Genomic DNA, 17,637 nt, shown 5'->3' on the forward strand with positions numbered 1-17,637 from the left:
TAAACCATCCTTTTTCCCTGAGACTTGGCGTGATCGCTTCCATTTTGTTTCGCTCACCCTGCCCATCACAGATGCCAAATTCAAACTTTGACCGGTTGACAAGGACTTGTGCAAGACTTATATCACTTTTATGGGTTCTTCTAAAGACAACATTTTATATTTGTATATATTTGTATTGTCTATGTTCTTTAATTTGTTTAAATATAATTGTTTGTATATATGCAGGAATGTTGGAAAATAATAATCACAGTGGTCCCCCAGAGCTGGCCTAGGAATATGAGCAAAAAATACTTTAGATAAGTCAGTGATGTGGGATAAGCTAGGTGCTTCAGGCTTCAGAATGCAGGGTCTGGAAGCAGAAAAGGAGGTGGAGCTGAAGTGTGGAGTAAGCCCTCCCAGTCTGCCACACACCACTCTAACACTGGGTTTCAGAAGTTGATCATGTTTGCCATCACTTTCTGTTAAAATTGATTACATTTTGTACAAGAGAAACATCCGCTTTAACTTTAAGTTTAAAACAGTCAACAGTATATAAAAATTGTAAAGAAAAACAAAAAAAAACGTATTTTGCTGCATTTGTAATTTTCCAATATGTCTTTATTTTGTGTAAAATAAGATGTAATTGATCTCTGCCTTCTACAGAATAACCTTGGAATCTATTACTGCTTTACAAATCCCACAGAAAAGGTCAGTGTAAGTGATTTATGCAGCACATGGAATTTTAGTTGTAAGAGTGTTATGGTCTGAGTTTGAATACTTTACTATTTCCTTCTTTCACTGTCTCATGTGTATAAAGATGAAAGCTGATTGTTCATTCGCCGTTATGAAGTCCAGGAAGGACCCTGCTAATGGTACTGTCAGCCCTTGTGCAATACACTTATTCCCATTCAAGGCAGAGGCCAACAGCAGTGCCTTTCACTAATCAGCACTAACATTACCATGGTGCCCACGTCACCCTTTCCACTGAGCTCATCCCACTGAAGTCACATACTCCTATATACATACACCAGACGTTCAACTACACCTCTAGTACAATTACAATAGACACTTTTCTGATTTTACCTTACAAGATAACTGTGCAAAATTTGCAGGCACCCAAAATAAGAAGCCATTTATTTCTAAACAGACTTGCAACAGACTACAAATATTCAAATAAAAATTAATACAATAAAGGTAAACATGATCTTTTGTCTGTTTTAGTGGAAAGTACAGACAGATGTTGGAGCCTGTACTTATGTCTGACCTCCAGCCATCCTGACCTCCAGCCATCCTGACACACACAAAAAACCTTCAACATGAGAACACTAAAAGGTTACACACATTGAAACACAATTAAGAACTACATATGTCTCCTTAGAGAATGGTCAAATCACCAGCCCTCCCCACCCCACGCCAATAAGCATACCCCTCCAGCGTGACTACGTGAGAAAGAGAGCAGTGAGATAAGGATGGCCAACAAGAGGCATCTGCTCTCCACACTGGACAAGGACTCCAGACATTCAAACAAACACCATGAAGCACACAAATACTGAAATTACACTATTCAGTTTAGAAAAGGTAGGAATGATGTTTCACTATAAAGTCTTAAAATTTGTGACTTGATAAAAGAATGGCTGACAAGATATTTTCATAGGTGACTTAGCTTGAACTTTAGTGCTTCTCGGTCAGATATTTGCATCTCCCTTTCTCCAAGGTTGCATTATGTGAAAGCATTCGAAAATAATTTAATTAGTTTTTATCTTGTGCTCTAAATATCTGTAGGATTTGGATGTCACTTCCCTGTACAAAGGATGCTCAGACTTTCAGAAAAAAAGATTTGACTAACGAGCTATGTCTAATTTTCCAAAAGTTATAAATCAAGTGAAGGTATTGAGTCTTCTTTTTTATTGGAATTTCAATTGATTTTGATGTGGCCACAGACCAACTTTTGGACATTTGCTTTCTTTATACAGTTTTGTTTTTCAAGTTTCTTATAAAGGCAGCAGACCAAATCAATGACAAATGCAGGACTTGACACTGTAAATCTTACAGATCCCTGCTGCAATGGTCTCAACCCCAATAAAGCCAGCAGGAGTCCGTTTGCTTAAGAAACAGAGAATGACTCCCTTAGCATGCTTGACCTAAGTCAAGTTAGCATGCTAGCTTCCCCAATTCATCTTTAAGGACACAATGCTAGTAAAGACATTAGATGTCTTTAAAATCCACGTTTCAGCAGACATCTGGCAATATCTTAGTGAACAACAAAGGAATTATTCAGCAACCTCAAAAGTATATCTTTTCAAGTTGGGTGAATGCCATTTCTGAATAGAAACAAAGCACCCCGAGGGACAAGATGAGAGAGTGAATGCTTTATCCTTTCTGGAGTGATGCTGGGAACTGCCTCCTAGATTCTCTTCCAACAAGCAATTACATGGGTGATAAAAAGCTCTCTTGCATTGTCAGACTCTCATCAGTCACATTTCTAAAAAGAAATTCCATACGAAGCTACAATGTATTTCAGATGTCCAATTTAATGACTAGATGACTGAAAAGCATCCTGGAATATCTATGCATGTTGGTGCTTAATATCTGACTTTGTAAACACATGCAAGGTCATTGTAATCAGTAATAAGCCTATGGTACATGGATTGGATCTGTACAGATACTTCACGCACATAAGAGCAAACAAATAGCATATATTTCTCCTGGCCAGTTTGAGATATGAGGATGCAATCTGTTTAAGGTCACCACATATTAGATGTCACAATTTGGGAGGCCTGAATGGAATTATTCAATTTGAAATATCTTAAAATTTAAGAATGTGAATATAGGGTCCTCGGGTTGTGAATGCTCAGATGCATATGAAGCACAGTATGATGATCACATCTGTTACCACTGTAAAGATGAATGGATTTAATATCCAACCTTCACTGCCCATGCATTAAAAGAACAAAAATAAGCCTAATAAAAAATGGCTTAAGGCCATCACTCAACTATAGTACATAGCTACAGTAAAATACAAATTTCAAGCACTTCAACATGACCAACACCATTGATGATTTGTGGAGTTGACAATTTAGAAATTTCAAAAAAGATTAACACCATTGTTGGTTATTATGTAGGAATAAAGAAGCAAAATTCAAACCTTTTTTGGTCTGGAAATAAATATATTCATCTTTGGATTACTTTTCGGTCAATCCTCCCATGGCTGATGCTTGCTGGGCAGTCATGGCCTGGCGGTTAGGAAACTGGTCTGGTGACCGGAGGGTCGTTGGTTCAATTCCCAGACAGGCCATGACTGAGGTGCCCTTGAGCAAGGCACCTAACCCTAACTGCTCCCCGGGTGCCGGGCAAGGGCTGCCCACCGCTCTGGGCACGTGTGATCCACAGCCCCCTAGTAATCACTAGTGTGTGTGTGTGTGTTCTGACTGCACAGATGGGTTAAAAGCGGAGGACAAATTTCGATTGGGGTGTAAAAATCACAATTGACAAAATATGGCACACATTTTCATTTCATTGCTCATTGAAATCTGTCATCTGCTGATGTGTATTTCAAAAGTTATTTTAAACCTTTGTGAACTCAACTAAAACATCTCAACACTATGCAACACTATCCAGATCCTCAGAGCCAAAGGGATCAAGTGGGTTGGTTCCAAAACAAAGAAAGAAAGGGAGTTTGTGGGAGGAAGAAACCTTACCTACAACTTCAGTGAAGATCTGCTATTTCTGACAACAGACATTTGACCTCTGTCTTACCAAGTAAAGATGACAGTCCTTAACCAACACATATGGTTAGACGCAGTGTTGTGTGTTGTGTGTAATTCACTGTAATCAAACCATCACTTTCTACAAAAACCCAAGCAAACAGTAATTCAACAAAAAAAAAAAACTGAAATAAAAATTTATCTTCACAATTAACCATAACCCACATGGCTTTTGAACTAATTCTGATTCTATAATTCTGACAATGACAGAGATGTGATCAGTTACATGTGTATAGTGCAAAAATGTCTAATTCCTCCAAAAGCTACCCTCCTGCAGAGTTGAGTTCCAAGCCATAATCCAAAACACCTGATCCAGCTAATCAAAGTCATAAGCCGTCTCTGCATACTACAACCAGGTTTGTGTTAGATTATGTCTGAAACCAAACCCTGCAGGAGTTTGCTCCTTTGAGGGCAGGGTCACACAGCGCCTGTGCAGTATGTTTGATCGACTGAAATCTAGTAACTGGCTATGGTGCCCTCTGTTGGCAGGGGGTGATTTTGAAAGGCAACAGGCCTGTACTAGAAAGTCAGATTAATCTTCTCAAATTCATCAATGTGTGTATATTCAATTCAACTGTGTTAATATTCACTTATTCCATCAACCCTCCATAGAAATTTTCTAGTACTGTTTCAGTCACAGTGGGGTAACTGTCTTGTTATTTTTCAATGGAAACAGTGCCTCCTAGTGGCTATTGAAGGATATACATTAGTCATTTAGTTTGTAAATCTAATTTTTCAGCTTTTTTAACAGCTAAACAAATTAATGGTCAATTTAACTGCATTTTTTTTTGCAAGTAGAGTATAATATGATGTAAAATTAATACGATCTTAATTAACTTAATCTAGAATGTAAAATATGGTGCACAACTTCCAAAACTTGTTGCAGATCCTAGTTTCACCGTTTTATAGTAAGTGCTCCTTGAACTACATGAGGTATCACTCTATAGTCTCTAAGGCTGATTTACCACTCCAAAAGATGTTGCTCCCATACATAGGTAAAGCACATTAATAATATTTTTTTACATTTAAAGAGTTGGTAGAATGCATGTTTTTGAGAAGCTGAAAAGCATTATTGAAATCATGTGAACTGTGTAATTACTTGATATGAAGGCCTGTAAAATATGCATTTTACAGTAGATTTAAAGCATCTTCTATGGATAGGACACCTGTTATGATGATTGCTAATTTTCTTTCTTAATTTTTTACAAGCCAAAAGAGGTTTGACTACAAATAACAAATGTTAGCTGCAGCTGTGGAGTACACCTGGTGCGGTGCTTCAGTGACTAGTGTCATCTGTTTTACTGTGTATCTGGGTGGATAACAGTTCCTTCCTTGATCCTGTACCAACTCAGAGTATGTCTCAATCTAGATGGGACACACTCAATCACAAAATCCAGACTGGACAACTACCTACCTGCCCAACATTCTGTGTTACTTTTTACTATTTCCACAATTTCACACCACATGATAGCATATACTATTTGTGTATGGAATAACTTAGACAGCATGACCTTAGGAAAAAGTTCATGTATGGTCAACATATTTTACATTGCTGTCGTAATCCTTTTTGACAGAGAAATACTAATGTTGATGCAATCCCCCCTGCTTTTTGTCCTTTTGTTGTTTTCTACTTTTCTTGTGTGTTTGTTTTTTATTTATGGTTTTGTTCTTCCTGCAGTTCTATCCAGCATTGAACAGAGAAGGATGAGTCTTGGCACATCTTGAGGTTCCTTCCACACTCCTAAAGAGATTTTCTGAAAAATCTGTAATGCTGCTTTGAGATAAAGCCAATACAAAAATAATTGAATGCTTTCCTAAACTTGGCAGTTAAGGTTATATGGAAAAAAGTCTTTTACTGACACCACAAAGCAATGGAAAATTGGTGAATCAATTTAGAGAATCAAATTAGCAATCACCATAAATATCTTGATAGCTAATGCTCATCTGTTTTGGATAAGGGAACAAAACAAGGTCATCCAGTAAAAATAAACCAGGCAGCAGGACCATGGATACCAACTTCTGCAGTATCAAAACTAGAAAGAAAGTTTGTGAAACTTTAACTTAAAACCTTGTCTATGTTAACTGAGAAAAATTGTGTAATAGTTCCCAGGAGGGTCTAGTTTTTCTGTGTTCTGTGTTTGCAGCTTTACAGCAGTTTAAAATCAATGGGTTCTTATGGAAGGATAAAGGGATGAATGAAATGATAGAGGCGTGGTTAGTTGAGTGCTATCAGTATGAAGCGCAATTGGACCTAATAGTTCAATGAGTACAACATATTTAGTTACTCTATCTTTAATTTAGCTATTCTATTAGAGCAGACATGCTATATATATATATATATATATATATATATATATATATATATATATATATATATATATATATATATATATATATATATATATATATATATATGTATACACATTTTATTATTATTATTTTTTTTTTTGGTGGATATATCATATACATAGGAGCAAAAAGACACTTAAAAAAATTTATTGAAGCTAATGGGTGAAAAGCTAAAAGATAAAGAAGATAGTGATAGAGGTGACATTTGACAAAATGCCCATGTATGTCAATGGGATAAAGTGATGATATAGAGGGATGAAAAAGAATGATAGAAGCAAGGGATCACTATAAATTCCCAGGCAATTCTTTCAAGAATAGAACAAAGGTTTCTTGTTTGATGGTTCTACCTATAAAACTGTAGACAAAGTGTCTTCAAAATTTTTGAAGTGGAATAATAATAAGAAATTAAATTTTTTTAAGCCAACTTAACCATACTTCATATTTAAGATATGTCCTAAATCTCTCTGAGTGTCTAACTGAAGGGGAGGTGGTCGATAATAGGTGCCAAGCTCATACTTTATTAAAGAGCATGTTAAATTCTTCCAACTCTCCAACCTTTCTGAAATCCTGGAAAGGTGTTGTTCAATACTGTTTACATCATCTGAAAACCTGAAGAAAATTTGTGCTGGTATAAAATATATAGCTTTGGAATTGCCTTATGTTGTGTGTATGGAGGTGGAGTTGTCCTCGGAACAGGAGCAAAATGGGAATGTACCACAGCATGGCTGCAGCCAGGGCTTCCACAAAACGTTGCTCCAGGAGAGCTGACTTTCTACGGGACTCAGCGTTTGATGGTGTATCTCCACAGCCTCCTGGACCCGCTGCAGCACCTCTGCATAGCGGGGCTCTGTTTTTCCTGTCAGGGGAGCGCTCTCTGATGGGTCCCTGGTCAGGTCGAACATGAGCGGTGGGTCATGCTGGGTGACAAACTCGCCATGACACATGCACACCTTAGTGTGGTAGCAGCCTATGGCTCCAGGAGGGAAGAAGTTGGGTGTGAAGAAGTGCACCTTGAAGACTGAATTGCCTGAGAAGAAAAGTAAGATCAAAGACTTCAAATCCTCTGCTGACTGCTACTGATCCACTAGTATGCCAAGTAGTTGCTGACCCTCTTGGTTTGATTTTTGGGGTAACCAGAAAAAAAGAAATCCACTCACTGGCCACTATGTTAGGTACACCTGTCCAACTACTCATTAACACAAATGTCGAATCAGCCAATCACATGGCAGCACCTTAATGCATTTAGGCATGCAGACATGGCCAAGACGATCAAACCGAGCATCAGAATGGGGAAGAAAGGTGATTTAATTAACTTTGAACATGGCATGGTTTTAGAATACTGCTGATCTACTGGGATGTTCACACACAACCATCTCTAGGGTTTACAGAGATGGTCCACAAAAGAGAAAATATCCAGTGAGTGGCAGTTCTGTGGGCGCAAATGCCTTGTTGATGCCAGAGGTCAAAGGAGAATGGCCAGACTGGTTTGAGCTGAACAGCAACAGTAACTCAAATAACCAGTCGTTACAACAAACAATGCATTCACTGTAATTGAATGGCCTCCAGTCACCAGATCTCATTCCAAGAAAGCACCTCTGGTGGATGTGTGTGATGTGGTGGAATGGGAGATTCGCATCATGGATGTATGCATGGACTATGTAATGCTATCATGTCAATATGGACCAGACTCTCTGAGGAATATTTCCCGTACCTTGATGAATCTATGCTACAAAGGATTAAGGCAGTTCTGAAGGCAAAGGTGGGTCCAACCCGTTACAAGGTGTACCTAATAAGGTGGCCGGTGAGTGTAAATATATATGTGTATGTGTGTGCATATCTGAAAATACCACCTACAGTCCGTCAGTATGTGTATGTGTCTGACACTCACTGTCTGGAGGGTGCCAGCGCACAGCATTCAGGTACACGCCGCAGTAGTGGAACATGAACTCATGCTCTGAGCGCTCAGTCTTCCCCTCCAGTAGCGGCATTAGGTCATGCCCATCCAAAACTCTGAAAACACACACGTACACATACAAACCAAGACCAGCAATTGTACCTTATTTTTATACAGTAATATTATGATACAACAGTTTCATACTGAGGAACACAACTGGATCTCCAAACTTGCATTTACAAGAGATGCAGCACATGTAAGAGATGTAAATGATTAACACAAGCTGACTTGCAGTAATGCAAAAAACCCTGCAGTTAACCACACAAAGTGAAAAGAACCAGAACTCAGGAATGAGATCAGATGCAACCTCATTTATAGATAACTGGAAAAATTATTAATTATGATGCACTTTAAAATGCCACTAGTACTTAATCTAGGATCATCACCATTTCCTCTCACCGGTCCTGAGGCAGTTCTCCCCCAGCAAGCTTCACCAGCGTGGGGTACAAATCCATCAGACTCGTGGGTTCCTCCACAACTCTGCCTGAGGGCAGACGCCCGATCCAGCGGAATATTCCTGGCACACGGATGCCCCCTTCCCAGCCCCCCATGGCTTTCCCACCTACAAGAACAAATGCAAAACAAACCCTGGAAATGATCTCCAGGTAGCCTTTCCCCAGTTTAAAAAGCCATTGAAATATGTTCTGGAAATCAACATTTCAATGAATCTTTTACTGCTTTGTCTTACACTGTTTAACTACCATGAGCAGTCTTGTAAAAGCATGTTGACACAGAGAAATATGTGAAAAAGCTGTTACATACAATAGCCACAAGCAGGGAAAAGTGCAAAATCTAATTTGTGAAAACATTTGCTGTAAAGACTGGCAACACTGCTCAAACATCTGAGCTAAACATGTATTGTAAATTTGTTTTGAACAATCTGATAAATGTCAAAAATAGCGCATCTAATTATCCTGCATTTAGTTTTTCTTTTATAATTAAATAATGAATTAGTTCATTAACATGTAAAAAGTTCATGTTGATACCAGGAAGCCCAGACAACTGGGCTCTAAATAAACTGATTAGAGAAAAGGGGAATAAAGTAAGGTGAATTTTGATTAAGACCTGCTGACCTTCAACTGTTGTTCAATTTATCCTGGCTAAAAAATGAACCAAATGGTTAAACATTGCCGTAAAAGACTCTACTGGTGGATTGCTGTGGCTGACAAAGATCATCCTTCATAGCACAGGAAATTAGAGACTACTCAAGATGAATATGTGTATTTTAAAGCAATTACACAAAACAAGACTATATACATGAGAGAAGAAATGGAAAAATTGATAAAGAATGTATTTATTTTGACAATTTGTTTTTTAAATTTGTGACTCCACAAGTGCTTGCTGTTAGCAGTCACAGTCTGACCCCAATGATCAAAAATTTGATCTTGCTCACGTTACCTCGATAGACCCCATTCCAACCCCCTTTCTGGCCTCGAGTGTCTGAGTCTTCAATATGACCTCCGTGATCAGAGGTGAAGTACATAAGGGTCTTCTCAGAAAGGTTACGGCTTTCAATAGTCTTCACCATTCTGCCTGTAGGAGGAACACATGAAGCAGCAGCATCCAAAGATATTTCCTCAAAGGACAAAATACAACTGACTGTGGATCAATCATCAAAGGGCATGGCTAATGATGGCACAAACATGGAGACATCTGCTTGTGCTTAAACCGCTGAACAATGTGTAGAGAATGACAGAAAGAGTAAATCCAGGTTGTCTGCAAAAGGCAGAATAAACTAACACATGGCAACAGATTTGTCTCACCTATCATCCAATCCACCTCCTCCACATTGTCACCATACAGACCATGCTTGCTCATCCCTGAAAAATCCCTAGATGTGAACAGTGGTGTGTGGACATGTGCCAGTGAAAGGAACAGCAGGAAGGGCCTGTTCTGATTCCTACAATCATAAATCAAAGTGTGCATTTGTATTTATAAAGGTGGATCACAGTTACCATGTTCCTTGAGGCAAAGTACATTCTGTGTGGGAATACAGCAAAAAAAAATTTCACATGCTTACTTACACTTCACGTGAAGTTTATTTACATAACATTCCACTATTAAATGCAACAGGGATGATTAAGTAAATAGGCATGCGTTTTGCTGCTGTATATGATCAGTTCTGCCATATGTTCTGACAAATATTTTGTACTTCTGTTTTTACTTTATTATAAAATATGTCGCCTTCTGATTCTCAAACCCTTAAAATGTGTTAATTAACATTTAAATGGATTGACTATTGAAATCTCAATAGTCAGTTTTCCCAACAGGCAGTACCATTCATATCAGTGAAGAAGTACACAAATAATGAAGAACAATCAATCTTTAAAGGCATTTATCGGAAAAAAGTCATTATTATTGAGCCATACAATAATTAGAGATACCTAGAATTTCTGCATTCTGATGCTAGTGTATAAGGCACCATGAGAGATCTCTGAAATACTGTATTTACTGACCACAAACAGGCCTCAGGCCATTTCAAGGAAACTTTCTGGTGACTGGTGTGAACTCACCTTTCTACAAACTGCTCTGCCTCTGTCATAAGCCGTTGGTTTAATGTGTCAAGGTTCATGGGCTGCTCGACAACCTGATGGTTCCTCATGATGATGCAATTCCAGGTCCGCAGAAGCCCAAGGGGAACATACCATACCATGAAGCCCAGGAGGCAGAGAGCTGCCAGAGTTATGAGCAGCTTCACACCCACCTCCAGAAGTCCGGTGAACCTTACCAGAACCAGAGTCAGAAAGCCAAGTCCCACTACCATGGACAAGTGCCACAGTGCCACCTGAAGATCTGCTAGCACATCCTTGCCTTCCCCAGGCTTGCAGTCATTAAAATTTGTAAAGGGAAGGCCATAGAAGTAGTCAAAGCCATGGTTGTTGGGGTGGTGGCAATGATCGTGCCTGCTGTTGCAGTTCACACCCAAGTGCCACTTACCTACAGAAAAGTTCATACTGATCATGATCCAAGAAACATGACAAATGCAACCTCAGAACTCAGAACTAACCGATCTGCAGTGAGTGCCTCACCCACAATGCCTGTGGTGTAACCCTGCTTCTGGAGAAGTCTGGCAAAAGTAGTCTCATTGGGAGGAAGTCCTCCTGAGCCTCCAAGAAAGAGAATCACCTGCACTCTCCCTGTACTGCCAAGACCTTTGACACAAATCCATTTTAAGATGAGCATGAAGTACCACATTGTGTGCATGCCATACTTCTTCAGTATGTCAGTGATGCGTGTGAATGATGGATAGCAGGAGCTCTAAGATTTAATCACATTTTTTGTTCAAGATTATTAGTCCACTCCTGATCATTAAGAGACCACTAGTAATAAAAAGTGGTGTAAGTAGTTGTAAGTGTATATATATATATATATATATATATTGTCACGGTGAGGCGGCCCCCTACCGGCCGCCTCTGTCCACAGCGGCTGTGTTGTTGTTGTTTTGTGACGTCGTGTACGCCCCTCAGGTGGGCGGAGCCCGTGATCCGTTCCCACCTGATGGTCGTTTGTCTGTCTATATATGTCTTGTCTTTGTACCAGTTGACCGCTGGTCATTATATCCTTAATTCGGATCTATTGCACGGGTTTTAGGTTTGCACACTTTATATTAAACCACCCTTTTTCCCTGAGACTTGGCGTGATCGCTTCCTTTTTGTTGCTCACACCTGCCCGTCACAGAATGACCAGCCACCCTTCGGAAGCCGCAGAGTCTCTTTACTTTCTCCTTCGTTCGTGGTCATGTCTCGTGGTAAGTGTTTGTCTGCGTGGTGTTTTGTGAAGAGTTCCGCCGTGCTTTTGTGTTGTCTGTGGCACGGCGAGGACCAGGGCTGTCTGCCCTGGGAAAAAACTCTTCGTGTTTGTCGTTTGTTTGTTGGAAGAGCTCCGCCGTGCTCGTGTTGTTTGTGGCACGGCGAGGACCAAGGCAGTCTCCCTGGTAAGCTCTTCGTCTTGTGTGGTGTTAGTGTGTCCAGGTGAACGGACGTGAGGATCTGTGTGCGTGCGCGTTTGTTATATGTAAAGTGTTTTGTGTGTGTGACGCGGTCGCCGCTCGTCACTGTCGCCTCGCTCCCCGTGTGTCATGTGTTTTATGTGGGGAGCGACTGCGACTCTGAGCGGCGCGTCACCGTCGTTTATGTGTAGTGCACGCAAGTATCGGTCCCGTTCGTTCAGTGTCTGCGCACTAAGTTCTGTTTGTCGAGTCTTTGTGTGCATGTTGTGTCCTAACGTGTTGTCTAATGTTTGCGTGTAATTCCACGCATGCTCCTCCCCCTGAATGTGTGTTTGGGGGAGGACCGGCTGTGGTCCCGTGCCACGGGGAGTGGCACGGAGGGCGTCGCTCCCGAGGGAGGCCCTGACCAGGTAAATGGGGGGTTCTCCTGAGTTAGGATGGAGACCCCTCCCCCCTGGAGGGGAGATCAGGGTAGTGCGCGTTTGTGTTCTGTGTTGGTGTGTGTGGGTGTGTGTGTGCATTTGTGTTTTATGTGCAGGTGCTTCTCCCTGGCGTTGAATCGTGGCATCCCTGGACCTTGTGGGGGTCTCCAGCTGGCAGGAGCCCCCTTATGTTGTGGGGTGACCGGAGCCCGGTCGGAAAGAGCCCCTCCCTAGAGGGCTGGGGCCCCCGGATGTTTGGGGACCATGGGGCTCCGGTCTGAAGAGCTCCTGCACAGGACGGAGACCCTTCCACGGGGTCCTGGAGGTGACGTAGCCACGCCCCAGGGAGGTAACCTGCACACACATACACCCCGGACGGACAAGGAGCCGAGGCCCGCCGTCCTCGCACCTGTGGGGCTATGCGGCTTAAGGCCGGTTAGGGCGTGAGGGCCCTGTGACCGACCGGGGCGTGGTTTTGTCTTGTTGACGGCCCAGTCGGTCCAGGGTCCCGCCCAGGGAGGTGAGCTGACTAATGTTATGTGTTTTGTGTTTCAGCTCGTGGACTGCAGGAGGTGTGTCCCTGCCTGTCCTTGCCTTCCTGCCCCTTCGTGTTGTTGTGCAGCCGCTGTGTGCCACACACCCAGTGGAGGGGAGTGCGGCTTGGTGGGGGGGTCTGTCACGGTGAGGCGGCCCCCTACCGGCCGCCTCTGTCCACAGCGGCTGTGTTGTTGTTGTTTTGTGACGTCGTGTACGCCCCTCAGGTGGGCGGAGCCCGTGATCCGTTCCCACCTGATGGTCGTTTGTCTGTCTATATATGTCTTGTCTTTGTACCAGTTGACCGCTGGTCATTATATCCTTAATTCGGATCTATTGCACGGGTTTTAGGTTTGCACACTTTATATTAAACCACCCTTTTTCCCTGAGACTTGGCGTGATCGCTTCCTTTTTGTTGCTCACACCTGCCCGTCACATATATATATATATATATATATATATATATATATATATATATATATATATATATATATATATATATATATACTGCTCAAAAAAATTAAGGGAACACTTAAACAACACAATATAACTCCAAGTCAGCCACACTTCTGTGAAACCAACCTGTTCAGTTAGGAAGCAACACTGATTGTGAATCAAGAAGGAACAGGAGGAGCACTGCCAGAGCCCTGCAAAATGACCTCCAGCATGCCACAAATGTGCATGTGTCTACACAGACGGTTAGAAACCGACTCCATGAGGATGGTATGAGGGCCTGACGTCCACAGATGGGAGTTGTGCTCACAGCCCAACACCGTGCAGGACGCTTGGCATTTGCCAGAGAACACCAGGATTGGCAAATTCGCCACTGGCGCCTTGTGCTCTTCACAGATGAAAGCAGGTTCACACTGAGCACATGTGACAGACGTGACAGAGCCTGGAGACGCCGTGGAAAGCGATCTGCTGCCTGCAACATCCTTCAGCATGACCGGTTTGGCAGTGGGTCAGTAATGGTGTGGGGTGGCATTTCTTTGGAGGGCCGCACAGCCCTCCATGTGCTCACCAGAGGTAGCCTGACTGCCATTAGGTGCCGAGAAGAGATCCTTAGACCCAGTGGCGGACTTAGCAATTTGGGGGCTCAAGGCGAATTTAGCTAGGGGGCCCATCAACATTAATATGCGAGAAATAAGTTCAGGTTCACACTACACGATTTTAGGCTGGTTTTTCAGTCGCCGACTGTTTTTGTAGATCGCCGACAGAAACTGTGGTCGGAGGCAAATCGGGGATCATTCGGCGCTCGCTCAGTCGTGTAGTGTGAACTGCTGAAAGACGCTCGCCGAGCCGTCGCCGAGTGGTCGCCAACTCATCGCAGACGACCGGCAGATATCTAGCATGTTTAATATGTAGCCCAGTCGGCGACTGAGAGTCAACAGCAGCGTCTAGCTTCATACAACTTTACTACAACACTGTGTTTAAGTTACTGTGACAGCACTGGAGAAATAGTGCGATTGACTATATCTGTGTTCACTGCAACGGAGAGATGAAATAATTCTGGCAATTTGGGACTATGGAGTGGTTAAACGGTACAAAAAATAATAATAATAACGAAAATGTGGAGTACATGTACATTGTTTTTATCTTCTTCGTGGTGTTGCTGGTTCTCGCGAGTGTTTCGTTTTCGTGTTCTCGTGTTTTTGGACGGCAGCCAGATGAGTCGGCGATTCCCAAGTCGTGTAATTCGTGAGCCCGCGTCGCCGATCAGTCATGTAGTGTGAAAGCCACAACAACTGAGAGACTCGCGATTACAGCACAACCAGTCGTGTAGTGCGAACGGCACAAAAACCTGACGACTGAAAAGTCGTGTAGTGTGAACCTGGCTTTAGCTAGACAAGGGGGCCCTACAGTGGGAGGGGCCCAAGGCAATTGCCTAGCAACGCCTCTATGCAAAGACCGCCTCTGCTTAGACCCCTTGTGAGACCATATGCTGGTGCTTTTGGCCCTGGGTTCCTCCTAATGCAGGACAATGCTAGACCTCATGTGGCTGGAGTGTGTCAGCAGTTCATCAGCAAGATGAAGGCATTGAAGCTATGGACTGGCCCGCCCGTTCCCCAGACCTGAATCCGATTGAGCACATCTGGGACATCATGTCTCGTGTGATTTTGTTGTCAGCACATTCAACTTTGTACAGAACAAAGTATTTAATGAGAATATTTCATTCATCCAGATCTAGGATGTGTTATTTGAGTGTTCCCTTTATTTTTTTTGAGATATATATATATTAGTGCTGTCAAATCCAGGTGCCGCGATTAAAAGTCCTCACCAGGATTTTGCTCAGGCTTCCTGGATTGTGTTGATTCCACTAATTTTACCTGGATTGCTAATTAGAAAATCTAGCAAGCTTGAGCAGAATCCTGGTGAATCAACACAATCCAGGAAGCCTGAGCAAAATCCTGGTGAGAACTTTTAATCGCGGCACCTGGAATTGACAGCACTAATATATATATATATATATATATATATATATATATATATATATATATATATATATATATATATATATATATATATATGAGAAATGTGCATTTGGTCTGCTTGGAAAGAATAAAAAGGGGAGCATCATAACAGACACGCACCTGAGCGCAAAGCATACCGCCCCGTCATGAATGCAGTTCTACTGGGTGTGCAGAGGGGAGCAGCAGCGATGTGATGAGTTAGCTTCACCCCGTCCAGTGCCAGCCTGTCGATATTTGGGGTTCTGGGGGAAACTCAGCGACACACACAATCATATTACAGCACAGAAATGGTAATGTTGCAAATCAGAATCCATGTTCTTTCACCAGGTTCATTCACCTGATCGTATCATTCCCGTAGCATCCAACATCCCCTATGCCAAGGTCATCAACCATAATAAGAACAAAGTTGGGCTTGGGAGTTGCAGCACTTGAGAGACATTGGCTTTGGATGAGTAGGACGAATAATCCAAGCGACTGTAACCTAATTGTGCAAATATTCATTCATCATCTCAAAAAAGTGTGCTGATTATGATTACACGGTATATTGTAAAGATTTGGTGCAGGAACTGACACAAACAGATCGTACCTTACGTTTATAGATTCCATCAGGAGAGCTATACAGTTCTCCTTTAAGACATGCAGTAGTTGACGGGTTAAATTCCACTCTAAATTTCCTAGCAGGAAGCTGACAGGAAAGTTTAAAGGACAAAGGCCAGTTCACAAAATCAATGTGTAATGTAGTCTGACAAAAAAGTCTGAAAAGATTGTTTGCATAAGATGGGTAGCCAGTTTGCAAACATTTAGAATGTAATTTCCATTGAATCGGTCTCTTACCTTCTTTCACTCTGTATTTGCCTACTATCCCCGGGACCTGTCAAATATCTCAGGTCTCCATTAGTGACGTTTTAGACCGTAAATTTTCAAAATATCGTGAAGGTGAAGAAACCATTTGCACATCGACCGCTTTTACTACGACTGCTTGAATGAGCGCTTACCAGAAACACAGTCGATAATACAAAAATGTGCTTCCATTTCCTACTCACAAAAATAGATACCAGTTTGATATGTTATTTACGGTAAGGATAGGACTCAAATGGGTTTGATTGGTCGCTGATGTTTACTCTGCATTTTCTCTACTATCGCTTCTGTTTATTGTTGAAATGGCACGCTTATGTTTTTGAAAACCCCAATAATAAGTACAGAAAAAAAAATTAATATTTTAGGTTTCCAGCACGACGTTACTTTTTCGCAACATCCGATTCGGTTACATATTCGCAGCTTCTTATTCGCCGACTGACACTGGTTCCTTATTCATAAACGGTGTGTTCAAGACGCGTATTTGCTCTGCGTTTTACAACGATGGGTGAACCAAATTAATATGGGAGCATACATTTAAGAGTTTGTTATTTCCCATACTGATATTGTGAATGAAGAAAAATAGAAAGAAAAATATATATTTTCCTAGTGCTAAGGAGAACACTAGGCCTGGGCGAAAAACGATAACGATAATTATATTGATATAGCGTTGTCTCGATAGAAATATAAGACGCATTCGACAGAAATCGTTCAAATTAAATTCCAGCCATGTTTTGACAGACAGCATCAATAGCCAATGACAACAGCGCCGCCCAGACCAATCAAGCGGTTGAACGAGAGATCAAGCAATTTCAGGATTGGTTGAAGCACACAGCGCTGAATGTGGGCGTGGCGGTGGCTTGGCGCACGTGCTGATATTTTGGTTACCGCAGGCGCGAGCACGTCAGGACTCCGGCAGTGGTACTGAAAGAGAAAATGGCAGAACCAGAGTCCTATATAATATATACGGTCTCTGGGCAGAACAGCATAACGTGAGCGACACCAATACAGAACAAACGAAATGTCCCCCTCCCCCAATTACGTCCGTGTGCTCCACATAAAACGGCCAGTGTTTTACCGGCGCAACAGACCATATTGTCCAGCTTCTCCAGCGCCACCGTATGACAAAAAAAACGAAGAGACACAGTGAGATCACTAAAGCATACCTGTCAAGTTTTGTATTTAAAAATACGGGACATTTGCCGTATATGGCGTCATTGCCTAATTTGCATAATTGTTATTTGCATATAGCTGCAATCGAGGCTGTAGGAGAGACGAAAACATCTTTGGAGTGGCAAAAAGTGAAGAAAAAACACCCCAAATATGTTTTGAACTACAAATGTGACTAAACCCACGAGTT

At 41.9% G+C, this 17,637-nt stretch overlaps 1 protein-coding gene across 1 annotated transcript; it reads right to left on the reverse strand.

The window, feature by feature from the left end:
• Positions 1-6,197: 6,197 nt before the first annotated feature.
• arsh (arylsulfatase H) lies at positions 6,198-17,067 on the reverse strand. Its single transcript, XM_077002003.1, has 11 exons — positions 16,257-17,067; positions 16,009-16,107; positions 15,760-15,903; positions 15,543-15,664; positions 11,076-11,198; positions 10,560-10,983; positions 9,810-9,946; positions 9,445-9,579; positions 8,446-8,608; positions 7,981-8,102; positions 6,198-7,119 (listed from the first exon to the last, which is right to left on the reverse strand). The coding sequence occupies exons 2-11, from the start codon at positions 16,026-16,028 to the stop codon at positions 6,749-6,751; spliced, it is 1,761 nt and encodes a 586-aa protein (XP_076858118.1). The 5' UTR covers positions 16,029-16,107; positions 16,257-17,067; the 3' UTR covers positions 6,198-6,748.
• Between the last annotated feature and the right edge of the window lie 570 nt (positions 17,068-17,637).

The sequence above is a fragment of the Brachyhypopomus gauderio genome, chromosome 4, assembly GCF_052324685.1.
Source record: "Brachyhypopomus gauderio isolate BG-103 chromosome 4, BGAUD_0.2, whole genome shotgun sequence".
NCBI classification, from domain to species: domain Eukaryota; kingdom Metazoa; phylum Chordata; class Actinopteri; order Gymnotiformes; family Hypopomidae; genus Brachyhypopomus; species Brachyhypopomus gauderio.